Source organism: Geotrypetes seraphini, chromosome 2 (assembly GCF_902459505.1).
Source record: "Geotrypetes seraphini chromosome 2, aGeoSer1.1, whole genome shotgun sequence".
Classification (NCBI taxonomy): domain Eukaryota; kingdom Metazoa; phylum Chordata; class Amphibia; order Gymnophiona; family Dermophiidae; genus Geotrypetes; species Geotrypetes seraphini.
This window is the reverse complement of record NC_047085.1, coordinates 338,743,443-338,767,330: the sequence shown is the minus strand read 5'-3', so window position 1 is coordinate 338,767,330 and position 23,888 is coordinate 338,743,443. Positions and strand designations below refer to the sequence as shown.

At 46.4% G+C, this 23,888-nt stretch overlaps 1 protein-coding gene across 2 annotated transcripts in view; it reads left to right on the top strand.

Annotated features, from left to right (window-relative positions):
- PSMA2 (proteasome 20S subunit alpha 2) overlaps positions 1–23,888 on the top strand; it is a 32,921-nt gene that overhangs the window by 5,558 nt on the left and 3,475 nt on the right. For both annotated transcript variants that reach the window (XM_033930285.1, XM_033930286.1), the window contains exons 3-6: positions 137–269; positions 7,908–8,030; positions 10,303–10,384; positions 23,101–23,174. In XM_033930285.1, the coding sequence (XP_033786176.1) occupies positions 137–269; positions 7,908–8,030; positions 10,303–10,384; positions 23,101–23,174 (412 nt within the window). The remainder of the gene's footprint in view (positions 1–136; positions 270–7,907; positions 8,031–10,302; positions 10,385–23,100; positions 23,175–23,888) is intronic.

Genomic DNA, 23,888 nt, shown 5'->3' with positions numbered 1-23,888 from the left:
TTGATAAACGAGCATTTTGGATTACGAGCATACTCCTGGAATGGATTATGCTCGTAATCCAAGGTACCACTGTACTTTGAAAGTCTTTTGAGTTGTGCATGTTTAATCACCTAAATATCTTTTTCTTGCTTCTTAGCTGCAAATGGTGTGGTATTGGCTACTGAAAAGAAACAAAAATCTATTTTGTACGATGAACAGAGTGTACATAAAGTGGAACCAATCACCAAACATGTGGGCATGGTGTACAGTGGTATGGGCCCCGATTACAGGTATATTTCTGGTGGGTGAACTCTGCTCACAGAGGGGAGGAGGTTCTTTTGTTTAGATATGCTGAATTGTGAGCAAAACATTTTGAAATTTTCATTATTAGTACAAGTGTCAGTAATTAATCTTTGACTGTATCTTTTACGGTTTTGAATATAGGCATAAGTTTTCCAAAATTTAGGAATTGTTTCAGTTAAAAAAAACTTTTGAAGTGTCATTTGTTCTGCAAGATGAAAGCAGCTCTTTGACATTCTTTGTTGTGACTATTAATGGTTATCTTTGTTTTGGTTTTTTGTATTATGTTTTAATTATATATGTCCCGGCATAATTTGCCTTGGATAAAGGCAGAATATAAATAATAAACTACAAACTGTAAAGCAGTTATTTGTACTACTGTATAAATAGTGTCCACTATCAATCACAGTGTATCTTCCAATTATATTTTTTTATTTATTAAAAAATTTATATACTGCATACAACTATGCGGTTTCCATATCACTTGCATAAAAATCTTGTTTCCCTCCGATTATCACATATAACATAAACATGTCTAAACAACATTGTTAATCGTCCCTGTTATAATAGGCATAGAGCACAAATTCAATCAATTCAGAAATACAAGCAAGCTTTAAATCATACATTGATGTCAGAAAAGGTTATTGGCTATTTAATCTTTTGCAATTTCAGTGACAAAATTATTTAAACAACAAAATATTCATTAAAACATATTACTGACCTGTTGGTGAGTTTTTGAAAGAATCTTTCCACAATATCAGTGTGAAAAACACCAGCATATGCGTAATTATATCGGGTACTTTTAAAAAACCCACTTCAGTTGTGGCCTTTAAACCTCGCAGGGTTGCATTATACCATGTAAAGATGTGTTTCTGTTCTTTCCTACCCAGTAACTCAAATATATCTCCACCTTGTTGAGAAAAACTGTTGCACCCAAAAAAGTTCTCAGTTATCTGTACCCAAAATAATTGTTTATCACTGGTGTTTTATGTGCTGGTGTTTTTTTACACGGATATAGTGGATAGATGTGGACGTGTTGGATAGATTTGAGAAGTTCCTTTGTATTTTTTGGAAGAATAGATTTTGGGCTTACATGCAGTATATAAGATAAATAACAAAATAATAATTCAATTTTTTTACATGTTAGATATCATAAGTGAGTGAGTACTCTTTGTATATGTACAGTATATGTATATTCATGTATTTACATACACATAAATGCTCATGCCTGATGGGTAGTTTTAAGAAATTCATAATGAAAGAATGTCTTAATTAGGGCAAGAGTGGGTTATATATTGTGAATGTTGAAATTTACAAAATATTAGGGCTATATGTTGATTAAATTTTTAAGGTACGCGATTAATCGCATGATTCAAATATAACAGAATTGAACTAGACTTGGCATATACACACAATTGTTTACTGAAAATAAAATCTCCTTTTATGCCCTTTTGTCTAATGATTTTTATAATCGTCTTCCCTTCCTCTCCATGAGTACATCTCTTCCCTTCCCTCCATCCATGATTACCATTTTATCCCTGCTCTTTCCTCCCTTCCATTCCATGAGCACCATCTCTCTTCTTTGATTCTTTCATTATCCCAGGACAAGCAGGCAGCATATTCTTAACGTATGGGTGACGTCACCGACTGAGCCCCGGTACGGACACTTTTAACTAGAAAGTTCTAGTTGACCGCACCGCGCATGCGCGGGTGCCTTCCCGCTCGACAGAGGAGAGCGTGGTCCCCAGTTTCTTCGTTTCCGCAGAGCGAAGAAGACGCATGTGCTTTCAACGGCTGTTGAAATATCCTACTTGCCTTCCCGCTCACGTAATTTTCTTCCTTTTTTGCTTTTTTTCCCTTCGGGTTTCTTTTTCGTCTTAAAAAAAAAAAAAAATTCTTAATTTGTCTTTTCCTTTATTTTTTCTGGCCGGCCCCGGCGGGGCCTGTTGCCAACATACAGGCCTCCGGGTTTGATTTTGCGGAGGCCGTGTTTCCATTCATGCCCCCTCAGCCGGGTTTTAAGAAGTGCCAGCGGTGTGCACGCCCGATCTCTCTCACTGACCCGCACAATTGGTACTTACAGTGCCTGGGTCCAGAGCATCGGGCTGACACCTGCACCCGCTGTGCTACTCTTAAAAAACAACCCTCTCGTGCAACTACACTCTGATGCCGATCCTCCCCGACATCAGGACCGTCACCAAGCCCCCTGGGACCGAGACCGGCACCGCTCTTCTTCCCCCGGTACCGTCTCCATGCGCTCTGGCAAATCTCTCTCTAAGACTCGCCACGCAGAACCATCCACACCACCGTCCCGTCCTATACACACCGACTTCAGAGACCCGGACCTCTGGGAAGAATCCCAACCCGGTACCGACGATGAGGCTTCTTCAACCGACGAGGAGCCCTCCACAATTGATACCGGTTCCAAGCCTGAACAATCCTCGTTCACCAAATTTCTTCGGGAAATGTCAGCGGCTCTCTCTATCCCATTAGAATCTGACTCTAAGAAGTCACAGGCTTTCTTAGATGCCCTAGACTTCGAGCAACCCCCCAAAGAATTTCTAAAGTTACCCGTCCACGATATCTTACAGGAAACTTTCTACAAGAATTGGGAGAACCCTCTCTCGGTACCGGGGGCCCCTAGAAAACTGGATAGTCTCTACAGGGTCATTCCTATCCCGGGGTTTGACAAACCCCAACTACCCCATGAATCTCTTCTTGTCGAGTCCACCTTGAAGAAAACCCACGGATCCAGTATTTATGCTTCTACCCCTCCTGGCAGAGAGGGCAAAACGATGGATAAATTTGGCAAGCGCCTTTATCAAAATTCAATGCTTGCAAACAGAGCCAATAATTACACCTTTCACTTCTCCTTCTACATGAAGCATCTGGTTCAACAACTCTCTTCATTACAAAAGTATCTTCCTGAACGTAAGATCCCTCTTTTCCAACAACACATTTCCAGTCTGCTCCAACTCCGCAAATTCATGGTGCGCTCTATTTATGATTCTTTCGAGCTCACCTCTCGAGCTTCGGCCATGGCGGTTGCCATGAGACGTCTGGCCTGGCTGAGAGTTTCCGACCTCGACGTTAACCACCAAGACCGCCTGGCTAACGCACCTTGTCTTGGTGATGAACTTTTCGGAGAGTCCCTAGACTCCTCCACCCAGAAACTCTCTGCTCACGAGACCAGGTGGGATACTCTCATCAAACCGAAGAAGAAGACTCCGCCTGCTCGCCCCTATAGACAGCAGTCTTCATACCAACGCAGATTCTCAGCCAGACCTCTTCATCCACCTCCGCAACAACCTCGCCGACCTCGTCAGCAACAACAAACTCAGGCTCGCTCCCAATCTCATCAACCTGCCAAGCCTCTCCCTCAGTCAAAACCTTCTCAGCCCTTTTGACTCCTTTCTCCAGGGCATAGCCAGTCTCTCACCAGCGTTACCTCTTCCTCAACCTATCGGAGGACACCTGCAACTTTTTCTCAGCCGTTGGGAGGCCATCACATCAGACCAGTGGGTCCTCTCCATCATTCGCCACGGCTACTCTCTCAACTTCCAGACTCTCCCACCAGACAATCCTCCCGTAGAGTCTGCTTCTCACTCCTCTCAAACCCTCCTCCTTCTCAAGGAGGTTCAATCCCTCCTTCTTCTCAATGCCATCGAAGAAGTCCCCCAAGACCAAAGGGGTAAGGGATTCTACTCCCGCTACTTCCTGGTACCCAAGAAGACAGGAGACCTAACTCCCATCCTCGATCTCAGGGACCTCAACAAGTGTCTGGTCAAGGAAAAGTTCAGAATGCTCTCCCTTGCCACACTTTACCCTCTTCTCTCTCAACACGACTGGCTATGTTCCCTAGACCTCAAGGAGGCCTACACTCACATTCCAATCAATCCGACTTCACGTCGCTACCTCCGGTTTCAGATACAGCACCATCACTACCAGTACAAAGTGCTACCCTTTGGCCTCGCATCATCGCCCAGGGTGTTCACCAAGTGCCTTATTGTGGTGGCGGCCTTCCTCAGATCTCACAACCTCCAGGTGTTCCCCTACTTGGACGATTGGTTGGTGAAAGCACCTATGTCTCCACTTGTGTTACAAGCCACCCAATATACCATCTCTTTCCTCCATCTCCTGGGGTTCGAGATCAACTACCCCAAGTCACATCTGCTTCCCACACAGTGACTTCAGTTCATTGGAGCTGTTCTCGACACCACTCTGATGAGGGCGTTCCTCCCCTCCGACCGTCAACAGACCCTGCTCCATCTTTGCCGTCAGGTGCTCCTTCATCATTCAATTCCTGCTCGGCAGATGATGGTCCTCCTGGGCCACATGGCTTCCATGGTCCATGTACTCCCTCTGGCACGACTCCACCTCAGAACACCTCAGTGGGCTCTAGCCAACCAATGGTCTCAGACCACGGACCTTCTTTCTCATCCCATCTGTGTGACATCGTCTCTTCAGCGATCTCTTCAATGGTGGTTGAACTCCTCCAATCTTTCCAGGGGTCTGCTTTTTCATCTACCCCCTCACTCCATGGTCATCACCACGGATGCCTCCCCCTACGCATGGGGAGCCCACCTGGGAGAACTTCGCACACAAGGTCTCTGGACCCCTCAGGAGCGTCAACATCATATCAACTTCCTGGAACTCAGGGCCATGTTCTATGCACTCAAAGCTTTCCAACACCTTCTCTACCCTCAGGTTCTTCTCCTGTGCACAGACAACCAAGTCGCCATGTATTACATAAACAAGCAGGGCGGCACCGGTTCTCCCCTCCTCTGTCAGGAGGCCATCCGCATCTGGACCTGGGCCACAGCTCGCAATCTCTTCCTCAAGGCTGTCTACATCCAGGGCGAACAGAACTCCCTGGCCAACAATCTCAGCCGCATCCTTCAACCTCACGAGTGGACTCTGGATCCGACCACACTCCACTCCATCTTCGATCGGTGGGGCACTCCTCAGGTGGACCTCTTTGCAGCTCCTCACAACCATCAACTGCCCCTTTTCTGTTCAAGACTCTACTCTCCTCATCGTCTGACCCCGGATGCGTTCCTGCTCAACTGGACGGGTCGGTTTCTCTATGCCTTCCCTCCACTTCCTCTGATGTTGCGGACGTTGTTCAAACTCCGCAGAGACAATGCCACCATGATTCTCATCGCTCCTCGGTGGCCTCGCCAACACTGGTTCTCTCTCCTGCTCCAGCTCAGCTCTAGGGAGCCCATTCCTCTTCCTGTGTTTCCTACTCTACTTACACAGCAGCATCAGTCTTTACTACATCCCAATCTGTCTTCGCTCCACCTGACAGCTTGGTTTCTCTCGGGCTGACCTCTCCAGAAAATCTGTCTCAGCCTGTCCGTCATGTTTTGAATGCCTCCAGAAAACCGGCCACCCTCCAATGTTACCACCAGAAGTGGACCCGGTTCTCCTCTTGGTGTCTACTGCATCACCACAATCCCACCTCTTTGGCGGTGGAGACTGTACTTGACTATTTGCTCTCGTTATCTGACGCTGGCCTCAAGTCCACCTCAATCAGAGTGTACTTTAGTGCCATCAATGCGTTTCATGAGCCAGTACTCGGAAAACCTCTCACGGCTCATCCACTTGTTTCCCGGTTCATGAGAGGCCTCTTCAATGTCAAACCACCTCTGAAGCCTCCTCCAGTCGTCTGGGACCTGAATGTGGTTCTGTCCGCCCTCATGAAACCTCCGTTTGAGCCTCTTGCCTCGACTTCCCTCAAATTTCTTACCTGGAAAGTGCTTTTCCTCATTGCCATCACCTCTGCCAGGAGGGTTAGTGAGCTGCATGCACTGGTTGGCGACCCACCTTTCACTGTTTTTCACCATGACAAGGTGGTTCTGCGCACCCATCCTAAATTCCTTCCCAAGGTGGTCTCGGACTTTCACCTCAACCAGTTCATTGTTTTGCCTGTCTTTTTTCCCAAACCCCACTCTCATCCTGGGGAACAGGCGCTGCATACGCTGGACTGTAAGCGTGCCCTTGCTTACTATCTTGATCGCACCAGGGCTCACCGCTCATCCCCTCAGCTCTTTCTATCTTTCGACCCTAACCGTTTAGGTCGCCCTGTCTCTAAACGGACGCTTTCCAACTGGCTTGCTGCCTGCATTGCCTTCTGTTATGCTCGGGCCGGTCTCTCACTGGAAGGTGCTGTCACGGCCCACAGAGTCAGAGCTAAGGCTGCTTCTGTGGCTTTCCTCCGTTCCTCGCCCATCGAGGAAATCTGCAAGGCTGCCACTTGGTCCTCAGGTCACACGTTCACTACTCACAACTGTCTGGATGCCTTCTCCAGACGGGATGGACTCTTCGGCCAATCTGTGTTACAAAATTTATTTTCCTAATGGCCAACCATCCCTCCTCCCCCTCTGTTAGCTCCACCCATACGTTAAGAATATGCTGCCTGCTTGTCCTGGGATAAAGCACAGTTACTTACCGTAACAGGTGTTATCCAGGGACAGCAGGCAGATATTCTTAGGACCCGCCCTCCTCCCCGGGTTGGCTTCTTAGCTGGCTTACCGTAACTGGGGACCACGCTCTCCTCCGTCGAGCGGGAAGGCACCCGCGCATGCGCAGTGCGGTCAACTAGAACTTTCTAGTTAAAAGTGTCCTTACCGGGGCTCCGTCGGTGACGTCACCCATACGTTAAGAATATCTGCCTGCTGTCCCTGGCTAACACCTGTTACGGTAAGTAACTGTGCTTTCCCTAACACTCCCCCCCCCCCCCCCCCACACACACACACACACACATCTGTTTCTTCTGCTGCCACCCCCTGCATATCTCTCTCTCTCTCTTCTTACTTCTGTGTGCTCCCTCTCGTTCTCTTCCCTCACTACCACTGTTGGCAGCAAGGATGGGTGACCTGCAGTTTAACACTCTTATCATGTGGGGGTGGGGTGCTGAAAAGTTCTCAGCCCAACCAACCAACTTCATAAATTCCGACTGTTATTTTGCTACTATAGCTGAAAAGTGTTGATCATATTTCATTAAGTGCCAATTTACAGAAATGAAATTCTATGTTTTGACATTGTTTCAGATCATTAATTGAACCATATCCACATCATTTTCTTCTTTCTTGCTTTTTTTCACAAATCAGTGTGAACATAAAAACAGCCATACTGGATCAGACCAGTGTTCTATCTAGCCCAGTCTCTTGTTTCCAACCGTGGCCAATTCAGGTCACAGTACTTGACAGAAAGTCAAATAGCAGCAACATTCTATTCTACCAATCCAGGGCAAGCAGTAATTTCCCCCCATGTCTGTCTCAATAGTGGACTGTGGACTTTTCCTCCTGGAACATGTCCAAACCTTTCTTAAACCTACCTGTGCTAACCACTGTAACCACCTCCTTTGGCAATGAGTTCCAGAGCTTAACTGTTCTTTGAGTAAAAAAATATTTCCTCAGAGAATAGTTAAGCACATTTATATATCAGTATTACAATATAAACCCCTGAAGAAGGCTATTTGGCTTAAGCACAGTCCATGTAGGGTCTGTTTCTTAAAATGTTTATGTATATCTTTAAGATTGGATGTCTAGTCAGTCTTGTGGCACATTTAATTAGCTTCTTGAGTATCTTTGACAGTAATGGAGTTGCATTGGTTTTAACAGAGTTCTTGCGCGTAGAGCTCGGAAATTGGCCCAGCAATACTGGCTAGTTTATCAGGAACCTATTCCAACTGCTCAACTAGTACAAAGAGTGGCTTCTGTGATGCAGGAGTACACACAATCTGGGTAAGTAGTGTTTGTATGGGTTTTTTTAAATATATATAAAATGTCATGGAGACATAATTCAGTGTAATACAGGGTTGTTGTTTTTTTTAATATCGGATGTTCATATTCAGATTCCATTATAACATCCACCATTCCACCATATTAATAGTTTTATATTCACTGGGATATTGTACACCAAAATTGTCATAGGTCGCATAAATCCTTCAAACTTAAATTCTCTAAAACATTTTTTTTTTAGCTTCCCATATTTTAATATGTTTTTCATCTTAAACGAGATCCATCACTTTGACCTCACATTTCACTCTACAAGTCTTTGTGAAGTGAAATATGAAGGACATTTCCTTGAAACAGCCTGATGGAAAAACATGGATGTCGGAAGAAGTCTCCAGCTGACAAAATTAAGTTGAGAAACATATCAAAATGTGATAATTTATTGGAAGCTAATGTTTTAGAGGGGAGACAGCCACTGTCGAAGGCTTCCCAGGATCTTGCTCCCGCGCACGCTGACCATCTCCCTCCACCTGCACCTGTACCTGCAGCTCTCTCCCTTCCACCTGCACTTTCCCCACGGCCCTCTTCAGCAACTCGGCAGGGGTGGCAATCAAGACAGGCTTCCGACGTCGGGACCTTCCCTCTCTGAGTTCCACCTATTTTGCTTCAACTTCCTGTTTCTGAACAAGCGAGACTCACAGAGGGAAGGCCCCAACGTCGGCAGCCTGTCTTGATCGCCCGAGGCTGGGTGGAACAGCAGCCTTTCAACACTACCGCAGTCGGCAGTTAATTTAACCACCGACTCGACCTCGCCGGCCCTGTGCGGACCAGCAGAAATTTTCTGTGGACCGGCTCCGGTCCGCGGACCGCCGGTTGAAGAACAGTGCTGTAGTCAATCAGTGGGTGCCAGCACCTATCCTTCTCTCTGGCCCTCTTCCCTTCTGGCACCCCCCACTGGCATCTCAGGGCCTGCCTGGAGGGCCTTCACACACACACATGGACATTGACATGATGATGGCACGCATGTGCGTGATGTCAACACGGCGATATTTTGCATTTGCAGGTGCCTCGAGCCACGGCCACTACCTTTACTTTGCCACGGCTCGAGAAAGTTTGAGGGACACTGATCTAAGGTATTCATCAAAGAACACACTCTTATGATCTAGAGGCAATGACCCAGTACTATACAAGCCAGGCTTTTATGTTCAGGCTTCCCTGGGCAGCAATGGGAAGGGACATTAAAAACATACTTCTTTTAATCAACCAGAATAAAAGTGGCCTTCAGCCTATCATCAAAGAGATCTCACAAAATGGAAATTTGTGCAGAACTTAATCATTGTGCTAGACTTCTAGTGTATGTTCAAGATATTTTAATTCATTAGATCCTTCACCAGACACTCCTATGACTTCAAGTAGAAAGTTTCCATCTGGTAACATAGTAAATGATGGCAGATAAAGACCTGAACGGTCCTTCATGAATAGTCACAATCTCATGCCCTTCTGCCATTGAGGATTTTTAAGCTGCTTCCCTCTCAGCATATCCTGCTCATATTAATAGGTTATGAGCTTCCCAATGTTCACTAATTAATGGAGGGGCTTCTTCATGCCACAGACCCCCATTTTAGAAACTTTCTGTGCTATAGGCCCTTAATGCTGTCCTTACAACCCTTATGAAGCTGCTATTTTAACCTTATGAAGCTGCTATTTAAACTTATGAAGCTGCTATTTAGAATCTGTTGGACTTTAAAAAAATAACATGAAAACTGCGCTTGCTGTGTATGCAGTAAAGGCAACACATGCAAATATCTCTTATGAATACCTAAAACAGTCAAATAAAAAATTGAACAGAAACAGCAAGAGATTTTTTATTTTGGGGTGTTTTTTTAAAATGAAGATTCCCACCTTCCTACCATCTCCTCCTCGTGGGGCCCATGTTGTCTTCTACAGCTTCCTGCCTTGCTGGTCTTGAAAGAATCTTGCAAATGCTCTAGTAAAAGACATTATGGACAAAAGTTAGTAAAATACATTGGCCCTGTTTTATTAAGGTGCGTTAAACACTAACGCGTGCATGTTAGTCTGTGGATGCGTTAGTGATTAGTGCACGCTAATCGGTTAGTGCACCTTAGTAAAACAGGGGGATTATGGTCAAAAGTAAGTTATTATGGAAAAAAATTGGAAAAAAATAATTTTCCCTACATTTTGAATAGAAGCATAGATTTTCCAAATAGATAACTCACTTTCTACAATGTTCACATTTGTTGACTTTTTTATTTTTCCTCAGTGGTGTACGTCCATTTGGAGTATCATTGTTAATTGCTGGATGGGATGAGGGACGGCCATATTTATTTCAGTCTGATCCTTCAGTAAGTACCAGAGTTATATATTTACTCAAATTCCTTTTGTCTAATAATATATAAGGGAGACAGACTTAAATGTTTACTTTATAGAATCACAATGTTAGTGGTTACTTATTGTTTTAGATGCCTTATTTTACATTGCATGTATAATTTTATGTAACATGTATAACTATGTATGATTCTATGTATACTGTATTTTTCGTTCCATAAGACACACCTCACCATAAGATGCACCCCAGATTTAGAAGAGGAAAACAAACAAAAAAAAAAAAATATTCTGAATCAAATTGTGCACCAGCCTCCCTCACTCCCTGCACCCAACCCCACACTCAGGCCCTACACCGCTTTCAAAATGACTGCGTCAGTTCTTGCGGGACTTGCGAGAAATGACTGCAGCCATTCTGAAAATGGGCCGGGCCCAGGCAGCAGTGCAGACAACACGCTCCTGCTGGCCCATATACTGCTGGACCACCAGACTTAAGGGGCGCTTAAAAAGGTACTGTGGGACGGGAGGTGTTTTTAAAGGAAGGAAGGGTGGTGTTTTAAAAAGGTATCGGGGGTGTGGAGTGACATCTTCTCTCCATTGAGGGTGGAAAAAGTGCGTCTTATGGACCGAGAAATACAGTAATTCTATGTAGCGATGTGCTGCTTGTAACTCGCCTAGAATTCCGGTTTGTGAGGATTTGGCAGGATATAAGATTGCACATAACATTTTGTTTAAAGATCAGAAAACATTCAGTGCAACATACAAGGGATGTTCAATAATTTATCTACCTGAGTATGAAAGAAAGGAGCAAGTGTGTTGAAACAAGTCTGAGCATGTTGTGACATGTTTCAAGCTTACTCATGCACAGTTACGACTCAGTACAATTCTAATATTCCAAGTACAGGATGTCAGGAAGGTCCTCATGTGAATCAGGTAAGAAACTGCTAGACTTGGAGCACCGTTCAGTGATATAATTTCTCACAAATGAATGGAAAAAGTCAAAGGAGATCAGTTTATCCTAGTTTATCGTAGTTATCGTCCTACGAAATAAAATTTTGGAGCAAGCAGTTCAACCGAGTAGAGAGTCCATTGAAGCTGACCCTCACACTGTACGGGCTGTGGAAGCAACTTCCACGGAAATATGAAAGAAAGTCGAAGATTTAATTTGTCAGGCAGACAAATTAAGGTTTCTCAAATAGCTGAAGAAATGGGCATCTCAGCAAGTACAGTTTGGAAAATAATTCATAAAAAGTTGAGCATGTCTAAGGTTAGTGCAAGATGGATTTCAAGAATGCTGACATCATGTCAGAAGGCCACAACACTCCCGTGCTGTCAGGAGAACTTGGAGATGCTCCATGAAGATCAAGTGAATTTTTTTCATCGTTTGGTGACTGGAGATGAGACTTGAATTTATCACAGAGGTCCTGAGTCCAAAATAGAGTCAATGCAGTAGAAGCACAAGTGATCCCCCACCCCAAAAAAGTTCAAGACAGAAAAAGCTTCAGGCAAACATACAAACATGATGGCAGATAAAGGCCAAATGGCTCATCTAGTCTGCCCATCTGCAGTAGCCATTATTTCTTCCTCTCTCTCAGATCCCACTTGCCTATCCCACGCGTTCTTTAATTCAGATACAGTCCCTGTCTCCACTGCTTCCTCTGGGAGACTGTTCCACACATCTACCACTCTTTCTGTAAAAAAGTATTTCCTTAGATTACTCCTGAGTCTATCACCTCTTAATGTCATCCTATGGCCTCTCATTCAAGAACTTCCTTTCAAATGAAAGAGACTCGACTCATGCACATTTACGCCACTTAGTTATTTAAATGTCTCTATATCTCTCTTTTCCCTCCTTTCCTCCAAAGTACACAGATTGAGATCTTTAAATCTGTCCCTATATGCCTTATGATGAAGACCACGCACCATTTTAATAGCCTTCTTCTGGACCAACTCCATCCTTTTTATATGTTTTTGAAGGTACGGTCTCCAGAATTATACACAATATTCTAAATGAGGTCTCACCAAGGTCTAATACAGTGGCATCAATACCTCCTTTTTCCTACTGGCCATACCTCTTCCTGTGCACCTTAGCATCCTTCTAGCTTTTGCTGTCACCTTTTCAACCTGTTTGGCCACCTTAAGATCATCACATACAATAACACCCAAGTTTTGCTCTTCTGTCGTTCTCATTTCTTCACCCCCCTAAACTGTACCATTCCTTTGGGTTTTTGCAGCCCAAATGCATGACCTTGCATTTCTTAGCATTAAATTTTAGCTGCCAAATTTCAGACCATTCTTCAAGCTTCGCAAAGTCATGGCAACTGTCTTCTGGGATGATGGACTTTTTCATATCACTGTAAATTGAGTACATTTTCTTATGTGCAAGTAAATAGAGCTAATTATGCCAGGAACGATAGAGGTGAAAGGATGGCCCTTCTGATGCAAAGACAAAGCCATGCCATCAACCATACTTTAAGCTGACAAGAACAAAAGATTGATCTGGTATTGATTCTGGTGCAAGGTTGAGGCAAGATCAAAACATTTTATTCTCATGACGTAACATTCTAAAATTAATATGTAAAAATTTAGAAAGGCTCGTGTCTTAATATAACATGAACATCATTTGTTAGAGTACCTGTTAATTGAGAAAACTTAACAGATCAAATTGTAAGAAAGAATCTGTTATAGAGGACCCTTTTAGAAGCATGTATTAAAATATTAAATTGATACCTTTTTCTGTAGAAACCTTGCAAACAACTTATGCAGACACCTGAAAATCTAGTTATAGAGAACATAAGTGATACAGTTATAAAAACTGGCTCATTGGGTGTTATACCTTAGCATTCTAAGATGATGAAATTCTTATCCATAACAGACTCTTCTGTTGCAAAGGGTTCATAGTCTTAAGCGTGTGAGACTGACGCGCGCCAACAAACGAGCGCCGACAATTCAGCGCAGGACTTCATCGCGCCGAAGAAAAACCTTCTTTTAAAAGGCTCCGACGGAGGGTCTTGTGGGGGAACCCCCCCACTCTACTTAATAGTGATCACCACATTATACTGTAAACTTAACTTTTTCTCTATTTTTTAGGGAAAAAGTTAAGTTTTCAGTATAATGTGGGGGGTTACACCTCCCACACTTCCCAACGCCAGCACGATCCCTATTAAGTAGAGTGGGGGGTTACCCCCACACCCCCCATTGGAGCCCTTTAAAGGAGAAATTAGGTTCTTACCTGCTAATTTACTTTCTTTTAGCTTTTCCAGACCAGTAGAGGTTAATCTTTACAAATGGGTATATATCCAATCATGACCAGCAGGTGGAGACTGAAAACAAAACTGTGGGACAGTATATAATATACTCCCTTCTTTATTTACCTCAGTCTGCCGAATAGCCAAGCAGAACCAAGAACTGGAAAACAGAAAGAAAACAATACTCCGAACAGGAGTAACAACTAACATACCCAAATGCTGTTGGGAAAATGCAGAGGAGAAATACCCGAAGGAAAATGTCCCCACAGCTCGCCAGCTAAGCCAGCCGAGCCACAGCCGCTGTTCTTTAATTCTCCCCGGCCCTAGAAAAATACTAGAACCCGCAGCAAAAAACAAAAACTGCCCGTGAAACAACCCAACAACACAACAATAACAACAACAGACAGGGTGGGGACCTCTACTGGTCTGGAGAAGCTAAAAGAAAGTAAATTAGCAGGTAAGAACCTAATTTCTCCTTCTTTAGCACTCTCCAGACCAGTAGAGGTTAATCTTTACAAATGGGACGTACCAAAGCAGTCCCTCTCACGGGCGGGACCCCCGCATGGCCAATACCAGAACACGCTCACCGAACACCGCGTCCCGATGCGCCTGAACATCTACCCGATAATGTCTAACAAAGGAATGCAAGGAGGACCAAACCGCAGCCTTACAAATATCCACTGGAGGCACGAGCGACGACTCAGCCCAAGAAGCTGCCTGACCCCGAGTGGAATGAGCCTTGAGAAACTCTGGAACAGGCTTCTGTCTCGGAAGATAAGCGTAAGCAATCGTCTCCTTGATCCAGCGCGCAATAGTAGCCTTAGAAGCGCCAGCCCCCCCAACGAGGACCCGCCAGAAGGACAAAGAGATGATCGGATTTCCGGACTTCCTGGGTCCGCTGCACATAAGAGCGAAGGACCCTACCGACATCCAACTTGCGCAGCTGCCGTTGCTCAGAAGAGCCCTCCCGACTACCCAAGACTGGGAGGACCACCGATTGATTGACATGAAAAGGAGAAACTACTTTCGGCAGAAAGGAAGGAACAGGCCGCAAGACAACCCGCTCCCTAGAAAACTCCAAGAAGGGAGCCCTACAAGAGAAAGCCTGTAGCTCAGAAACACGCCTAGCGGAAATAATGGCCACCAAAAAGACCGCCTTCAGAGTAAGGTCCTTCAAAGAACAGCCATCCAACGGCTCGAAAGGCGGGCGCACCAAAACAGAGAGAACCAGATTGAGATCCCAAGAGGGAACAGAGGGCCGTAGGGGAGGCCTGAGCAACTTGGCCGCCCGCAAAAAGCGAATCACATCAGGAATGGCCGACAAACGCTGACCTGTCACCAACCCTCGAAAAGCCGACAGGGCCGCAAGTTGAACCCGGAGAGAAGACCAAGCCAGGCCTCTATCCAGGCCATCCTGCAAGAACTCTAGAATGGTAGGCAGGGAAGCGCGAAAAGAGACCACTCCCCGCGCCCGGCACCACCCCTCAAAGAGACGCCAAACCCGCACATAAGCCCGAGAGGTAGAAAGCCTCCGGGACCCCAACAGCGTAGAGATCACCTTATCTGAATATCCCTTCTTACTAAGGCGACCCCTTTCAAGAGCCAAGCCGTAAGACAGAAGGGAGACGGGTCGAACATGGGAATGGGACCCTGCGTCAGAAGATCGTCCAAGAGAGGCAGAGGAAGAGGATCCGCCACCAGATGCCTCACCAGATCCGCATACCACGGACGTCGAGGCCAATCCGGAGCCACCAGAACCACCAGACCCGGATGGTGAACAATGCGAAGAAGTACTCTGCCCACTAATGGCCAAGGAGGGAACACATACAACAGCCCCTCCGTTGGCCACGGTTGGACCAGAGCATCCAGACCCTCGGCCAGACTGTCCCTGCGACGACTGAAGAAGCGGGGCACTTTGGCGTTGCCACTCGTGGCCATCAGGTCCATCAGGGGCTACCCCCAAGCCTGCACTATCAACTGAAACGCCACGGAGCCGAGACACCACTCTCCTGGATCCAAGAAGTGACGACTGAGGAAGTCCGCCTGAACATTTTCTACCCCGGCTATGTGAGAGGCCGAGAGGTCCAGAAGATGGGACTCCGCCCAAATCATGAGCCGAGCCGCCTCCTGCGCCACCTGAGTGCTCTTGGCACTGAAGGGTCTGGCGAAAAGCCTGCGTCTTCCAAGGAGTCTGACATGGAGAGGCTAGGAAAAGGTCCGGCAGAGAGCGGGTGAACTCCAGGGCATAACCGTCCCGCACCACCTCCAGGACCCACTGATCGGACGTGATCTCAGCCCATTTGGGGAAAAATTCGCGCAGCCGGGCCCCCACCGGAACCAAAGGGGGCGCCGGCAAGGAGTCATTGTGCAGGATGGGAAGCGGGGGAACCGGCGGAGGGATTCCCTGCCCCCCGACGGGCCCCCCGAAAGGGCTGCATGCGCTGGAAGAACCGACCCCGGGAAAACCCTGGAGCCGGGAAAGAAGCAGCCCCACGCCCAGGGCGATACTTGCGAAACTCCTGCAAATGCCCCCGGGCAGTGCCACCCCGAGACGCAGGGCGGGCAAAGTTCTCAGGCAGACGGGGCACCTTTGAGTCCGTCAGAGTCTGAAGCAACTTATCTAATTCCTCCCCAAACAAAAAAGACCCCCGGAAGGGAAATTTAGTAAGCTTAGCTTTGGACGCAGCATCCGCTGACTAAGCGCGTGGCCACGCCAAGGCCATAGACTTAGCCGAGATCCGCACCAAGTCATAAAGAGCATCTGAGAGGAACGAGGCAGCCATCTCAATCTTCGCCACCTCCTGATCCACCAAAGACCAGTCATCAGACTCCCGATCCAGGCCACGCTCAGCCCACCGAAACACGGTGCGAGCCACCAGCCCCCCACAAATAGCCGCCTGGACCCCAAAGGCAGAGACCTGAAAATTTTGCTTAAGAATGTTCTCCAACTTGCGCTCCTCAGAGTCCCGCAAGGCAGAACCGCCCGCAACAGGCACGGTATGCCGCTTAGAAATCGCCGAAACCACTGCGTCTACGACTGGCGATGTTAAAGTAGCCCGATCCCCCTCTGGGATGGGATACAAACGAGCCATGACGCGCGCCAAACGAAACGGCGCCTCCGGCGTTTTTCACTGTTCCAGTATAATATCCCGAATATCCTGATGCATGGGAAAAGAGTGGGAAACGGTACGGATCCCCCGAAGCAGAGGGTCCCCCACACGCGGAGTCTCCGGCGGCGCATCCTCAAAACGCAACACCAAAGAAACCTGTTGAATCAGGTCCGGTAGCTCATCTCTCTGAAAAAGGCACACCACGGACGCCTCTTCGCGGAGGACGGGAAACCCGACAACCCGCCGCCAGCGGCCGTCCCCTCGAGAGGGTCCTGGAAATCCTCAAAAGGGTCCAGGTCCTCATCCAGACCGACACGCTCCTCAGACCATAAATCCTCGTCCCAAGACACCCGCAGACGCTTGGACAAGGGAGGAGGAGGAGGGGACGCCACAACAGAGAGAGGCAAAGCCGCAGGGAGCGCGGAGGAAACCCCACTCCCCGAAACCCCCTGGGCTCATCCGGGACCCCTAGCTGCCTGAAAATAGGCTCTGCACAAAGAAAAAAAGAAATCAGGGGAAAAAACCCCCGAGGGTCCCAAGGGACTCCATGCCAAAGCAGGGGACCCAGCAGAAACCTGCCCCTGTTTTTCCAATACAGGGGGAAGGTCACCTGAGGTGGAAGACAAAATGGAGGGGCCAGACTGTGAAAATGGCGACTTTCCCGCCAAAAATGCTCCCTCCATAGCCTGTAGCGGCTGAGAAGCCTGAACAGTCCCAGCCGCTAAAACAGGCAAGTCGGCATGAGCTGTCAAAACATCAGCTGAGAGGGAAATCCCCAACAACCCGACCGGAATCCCTCCGTGGGCGGTTGGGGAAGACCGGGCTTCCCCACTGCTCCCAGCCGACTCGCGAGGCACCATCGGCGGGGAGCTCTGGGCGCCTGCAGCCGCTGCCGACGGAGCTCCTCCACCGCACCGGCCTGAACACCGCTTGCACAGGCCGGCCGTGAGTGCCTCGCGCCTGGAGCACAATGAGCACTTTTTCCCCTTAGAAGTGCTCATTGCTCCATACGCGACCTAGCTATAAAAAAGTGCCGGTTAGATGAAAAAATACAGTAAAATACAGTTTTCTTAAAGGGAAACAACCCTCCAGACCAGCACTACCTCAGGATTTTTTTTTATTGTTTTTTACAGAACAGACTCCACAGGCTCTTGAAGCAATATGCCTTGCTTGATTTAGGGGGCAAGGCTTACTGCTGAGGCTCCTCTAGAAAAATGTGGGAAGGTGGAGGAAGTGGGGGGAGGGACCCCGCTCGAGACCCGCCGGGTTTGACACCCCCGAGGTCGGACGGACCCCCAAACAGGGCCCGCCCAAGCTCCGTCCGGCCAAAAACAGGGACTATAAACCCCCTAAACAAATTCCAACAGCCCTACCAAGGGAGATGGGTACAGATCACATCAACACCTGCTGGAGACTGAAAGAAGACTGAGGTAAATAGAGAAGGGAGTATATTATATACTGTCCCACAGTTTTGTTTTCAGTCTCCACCTGCTGGTCATAATTGGATATATACCCATTTGTAAATATTAACCTCTACTGGTCTGGAGAGTGCTAAAGAAAGAAGGTTTTTCTTCGGCGCGATGAAGTCTTGCGCTGAATTATCAGCGCTCGTTTGTCGGCACGCGTCTGTCTTGCGCGCTTAAGACCCGTCACCGTTGCAAAGACATAGGAATCTGTACTCTAGGTCAGGGGTAGACAATTCTGGTCCTCGAGAGCTGGAGTTAGGTCAGGTTTTCAGGATATCCACAATAAATATGCATGGGATAGATTTGCATCTCAAGGAGGTAGTGCATGCAAATCCATCTCATACATATTCATGGTGGATATCCTGAAAACCTGACCTGGGTCCGGCTCTCGAGGACCGGAATTGCCTACCCCTGCTCTAGGTGATTGTCCCCTGGTCATGTGTTGCCTGCAGAAGGATGTCAATCGCATCTTTCAACTACGGTTACCAGATGTCCAGGAAAACCCAGACATGTCCTCTGGGTGCCTGGAGGGATTTCCAAAACTTGACAGTTTGTCCAGGTTTTGGAAGGCGCTAAGCTCGGGGTTGTCTGGAGGACCTCTGCACATACATGGGATATTGATGTGATGTCGTCACATGTATGCGTGTGATGTCATCATGCCGATATCCATGCATTCTTCCTCCAAGGCTACCTTCAGCAAACTTCCTTTCAAGGGACAAATGTTGTTCAGAAAGGGTCTGGACAATCTCATGACCAGCGTGGCAGATTGTCTGCAAAAATCTTTACCTAACGAGCCTCTAGAGGTCCGGGGAGTCTGCTCTGCATGGCTCCAGGCACTTTTAACAGTACTCTGATGGAGCCTCCTCTGAAGATCCTTCCAGGGAGCTAGACAGAGATTCTCAGGTCCCAGACGGAGCCAAGCCTCCAGTTTTTGTCCCACTCCAAGAAAGCACGACGACACTAGATCCCGAGCAGTTCCCCTGAAGATAATGGGACGGTTCTTGGAGTATGTGGAGGCTTGGGCATAGATCTCGTCAGACCGTTGGGTGCTAGAGATCATTCAGAATAGTTATAAGCTTGAATTCGCCTAGCCCCTAACAAACTGATTTGTGGACTCTTCTGCAGGGCATCCAGATAAAGCAAGCAAGGTCACAGCTGTATTTCAAAGGCTGTCTTGATCCCCAACAGGCCTGCCAAAATATGCCTTGTAGGCATTACCGTATTTTCACGCATATAACGCGCGCATTATACACGATTTTACAAACCGTGCATAACCATGCGCGTTATACAATTTTTTTTTCTTCATTCTGATCCGGCATTCCCCCTGCGAACCGGCATCCTCCCCCCCCCCGCTCGCGTCACCCCCCCTCCCCCGCGATCCTACATCCCCCCCCAGCACCGCAAAGACAACTATTACCCGATTGGGCACCAGCACCAATGCACAGGATGTGCCAGTGCCAGAAGATCCTCCCTCGTTGGGCTGGGCTGGGCTGGGCGAGAGAAATCCTCCTGCTTCCTGCTCAAAGCCTTCTGGTCTCGCTTTCTCCGAGATAATCTCAAAGCCTAGACAAGCCCAGCACAGGAAGAAGGAGGATCTCTCTCGCACCGCCCAGCCCAGCCCAACCCAATGAGGGAGGATCTTCGGGCACTGGCACATCCTGTGCATTGGTGGCTGGTGCCGGTGCCCAATCAGGAAAGAGTTGTCTTTGTGGTGCTGGGAGGGATGTAGGATCGCGGGGGAGGGGGTGACGCGAGCGGGGGGGGAGGGATGCCGGTTCGCAGGGGGAATGCTCCAGCCCAGCCCAGCCCAACGAAGGAGGATCTTTGGGCACTGGCACATCCTGTGCATTGGTGCTGGTGCCGGTGCCCAATCGGGTAAGAGTCGTCTTTGCGGTGCTGGGGGGGATGTAGGATCGCGGGGGAGGGGGTGACGCGAGCGGGGGGGGGGAGGATGCCGGTTCGGAGTAGGCGGGAGGAGGTTTTAGCATGCGCGGTATACGCGTGTGCGCACTATATTAAAATTTTATTACATAAATTTCTGTTCCCCGCGCGCTATACCCGTGTGCGCGGTATATGAGTGAAAATACGGTACATATCTTAGCGGATACGGTACATATTTATGGAGTACTTTATCCCTCTTGTCATGATAAAATTGGCCACACATATAGCAAAATACATCTGCCTTATTAAAGGCCTTATTAAGTTTACTTAGCTTGAAATCAATCTGGAATATTCCGCAAAAAAGGTAAATTTCAAAATATCAATGTCTTGTTCACAAAAGCAGAATTAGAGGGGAATTCTAACCATTGTCTATACTTTTGTGGCATAGGCAATTAAGAAAGAACACTTATTACCCAGGAACAAAAATATACAAACAGTCCCCGGGTTAAGAATGAGTTCCATTTTTTTAAAAACATTCTTAAGTTGAATTTGTATGTAATTTAGATACTGTACAGTACACAGTCTATAAAAACATTAAAGAAACATTCCTCAAAACAATTTAAATAGAAAGAAAAGATAGGTTTACACTTATTTTTGTTCTTCATCAGTCCCACTGTTTCCTCTCCACCACCACATCTAACATTTCTTCCTCTCATCTCTCTCTTCCCCATGCATCTGTACCTCATGCCTCTCCCACTATTATGTCCAATATTTTTCTCCCTCCCTATGCCCAACAATTCATGCTTTCTTCATCCATGTGCACCATCTCTTTCCCTCTCACTCAGACACCCATGCCCAACAATTCTCCCTTTCTATTCCCTCCCCACCTTAGCATCTCTTTTCCTCACTTCCTCCATTCTGTGTTCCAAGTTCATGCTCCCCTCCCTCACTCCATCCTGTGTGCCGTGTTCATGCTCCCTTCCTCCTTTATTCAATCCTTTGTCCAGTTTGTACCCCTCCCTTCCATGTCCCAACGTGACCCTGCTTCTCCCTTCCTATGCCAATGCAGTCCCTCCTCATCCCTTCCATGCCCCAATGCTCCCCTCTTCGTCCCCCTCCGTTCTGCATCCCAAATTCATGCCTCCCGCGTTTATCTCCTCTGGCTGGCTCCCTCCTCCCAGCCGCACTTCACTTGGCAAAGCCGCGATCGGCGGCTCCTGTACACAGTCCACTGGCCCGGAAGCCTTCCCTCTGACATCTATGGAACAGAGGGGGACAAGAAGAGGTGCGTTGGGAAACGGAAGGGAGAAGGAGGGTCACATTTGGAGAGGAAGGAGAGGCATGTTGGCACAGGAAGGGAGAGGCAGTACTCCAGTTTTTAAGTACAAGTTCAACGTAAGTTGAGCATTCTTAAACCGGGGACAGCCTGTATATAAAATTTTGTTACATAGTGGAATCATAATTGTCTGTGTGCTTCAGGAGCATAAACCTGCCAGTTCAAAAATGAAAGATTAGGTTCTATTAATCCTCTCAGGAGTCCATACCAATGTTCTCTCTAATTTTTCATAGGCTGTGTGCGCATTTTAAAGAAAAACTAAATTTGTGTGCGCTATAAAAATGATTGCCAGAGGGCCCGGAGTTCAGTTATGGGCATTTATGGGCAGATCTTTGAGTTTAGTCTGAATTAACAAAAACACAATGTAATTTTAGTTACACTTTATGTTAGTTACACTTTATGTAACATAAAGTCTCATTTCAATAAACATAAATTATCTCCATTCCTTTTATCATCCTAGTTGCTCATAAAAGGAATGGAGAACCTTTCATATTCCGAAAGGTTACACAAACTGGGGCTCTTTACCCTGGAAAAGCGGAGACTGAGAGGAGACATGATACAGACGTATAAAATCATGAAAGGCATATAGAAGGTGGAGAGGGGCAGATTCTTCAGACTAGCGGGGACAACAAAAAGCCAGTTCAACTGCCAAAGATAACAGAATCACGTGAATGACTTAAAATTTATATTATAGTGCTTCAATAAATGTGATAAATGGGAAATCGGAACAGCTGGTCTTCTGCAACATTTCATTTTAGCAGTGAAAATCATTTTAGGCAAAAATTTATTTTTTTGTGCGTGCTATTTTAATTTGTGTGTGCAGGTTCGGCAAGTTGTGTGCACGCGCACAAGCGCACAGCTTAGATGGAGCATTGGTCTATACGTATGGGTGATAAATCTGTTCCTGCAAACTGGACATGCAGAAGTGTGAATACGTACAGTTTTGAACACCTCCCACATGGAGGCAGAACCCAATGTCTCCTTTTAGTTATGTCCCAAAGCAATCGAGCTCCACTGGAACAGAATACAAAGGATAGGAACAGGGAATGACCCCACATACATTACATAATTCTGTACTGCTCTGTAACTTAGAAACAAGAATTAGAACAACAATGAACAGGAGTTTGTTTAAAACAACCTTAGAGAACCACCCTGCTGAGTGCAACTAGCACTAACAATAAGGGAGCCAGAGGCTGAAGAATGCACTTACAGTATACAAAATTTCTTCACATACAGCTATATTCCAAGCCATATTGCTCCTGGGGATTAGAAAAATTGAAGGGATGCTTCTTAAGTTTGTCAATAAGCCTCTATTATAAAATTATTTTACAGCTAATATTCAATTTTTGTAATGTAGAAAGAGTGACCAGTACACAGAAGATAGTTTATTTTACATTATATTACATTATTGACTTCTATTCCGCCTGTATCTTGCAGTTCTAAGCAGATTACAGTATAAGATAGCTGGACATTTCCAGGAAGTTACAATTTTCAGATCCAAAATTATTTTACCATTGAAAAATTTCAGTGCTATATTCTAATTCTAGAAATATGTATCTATTTTCTCATTCTGGTTACAAAATCTGAGTGTGATTTCAGTAAAGATTATTTTGGTAAATCATAAACACAATATAGAATCAGAAATATGTAGATGATGATGTAGAAGTATGTCATGTTTGTATTTTATTTCTTTAGGGGGCCTACTTTGCATGGAAAGCAACTGCTATGGGAAAGAATTACGTGAATGGAAAAACTTTTCTTGAAAAAAGGTAACATTCAAAGTTGGCTGAATTTTTAGTTGGTGTTTGCCCCAGAAAATTATTGTTATAGGTTGATCAAATATTCTAGTGCAGAAGAGAGTAAACTTTTTCTTTATTTTTACAGTAGGCCATATTCATGGCTCTTGCATGTAAAGGGGGAAGAGTGGTTTTAGTTATCTAGCTGAAGAACAGAAGGCCCTTAGGAGTGCTAAGGAGGGAGACCCTTGGTCCATACAAAAGTTATCTAACAACATACTACTCTTCCTGCAGTAGGATTCTTGGGGAAGAGAGGAGGCAGGGGTCACTGCTATTAAAACTCACAGCCCCTACACTTCCCATGTGTGACAAATTATAGCTTATCTACAGCTCACTTTTCCTTGCTACTCATTTTACAATAGGAGGAAGGTAAGATGATACCAACTCCTGATAATCAAAATCCTCCTTTTCCATAAACCTGTATCACAGGGGAGGACCAGATTGGAAGCATTTTATTTCTGGCATAAACTGTATTTGGTGGCCTTCAGAAGATGCAAGCCACCAAACACAAGAAAAATAATAAAAGGCAAATGCAGGAGGAAGTGAAGGGGCTGTAGCTGTTTTGCAGCACCAGTCAGCTTATCACTTTTTCACCAGTGGTCAAATCTTTTCTTCCTCTTAGCTGATTATTTTTATAGCAGTTTGGGAACTCCATGTTGTGTTCCTAGAGGTCTTTGGATCTTAAGT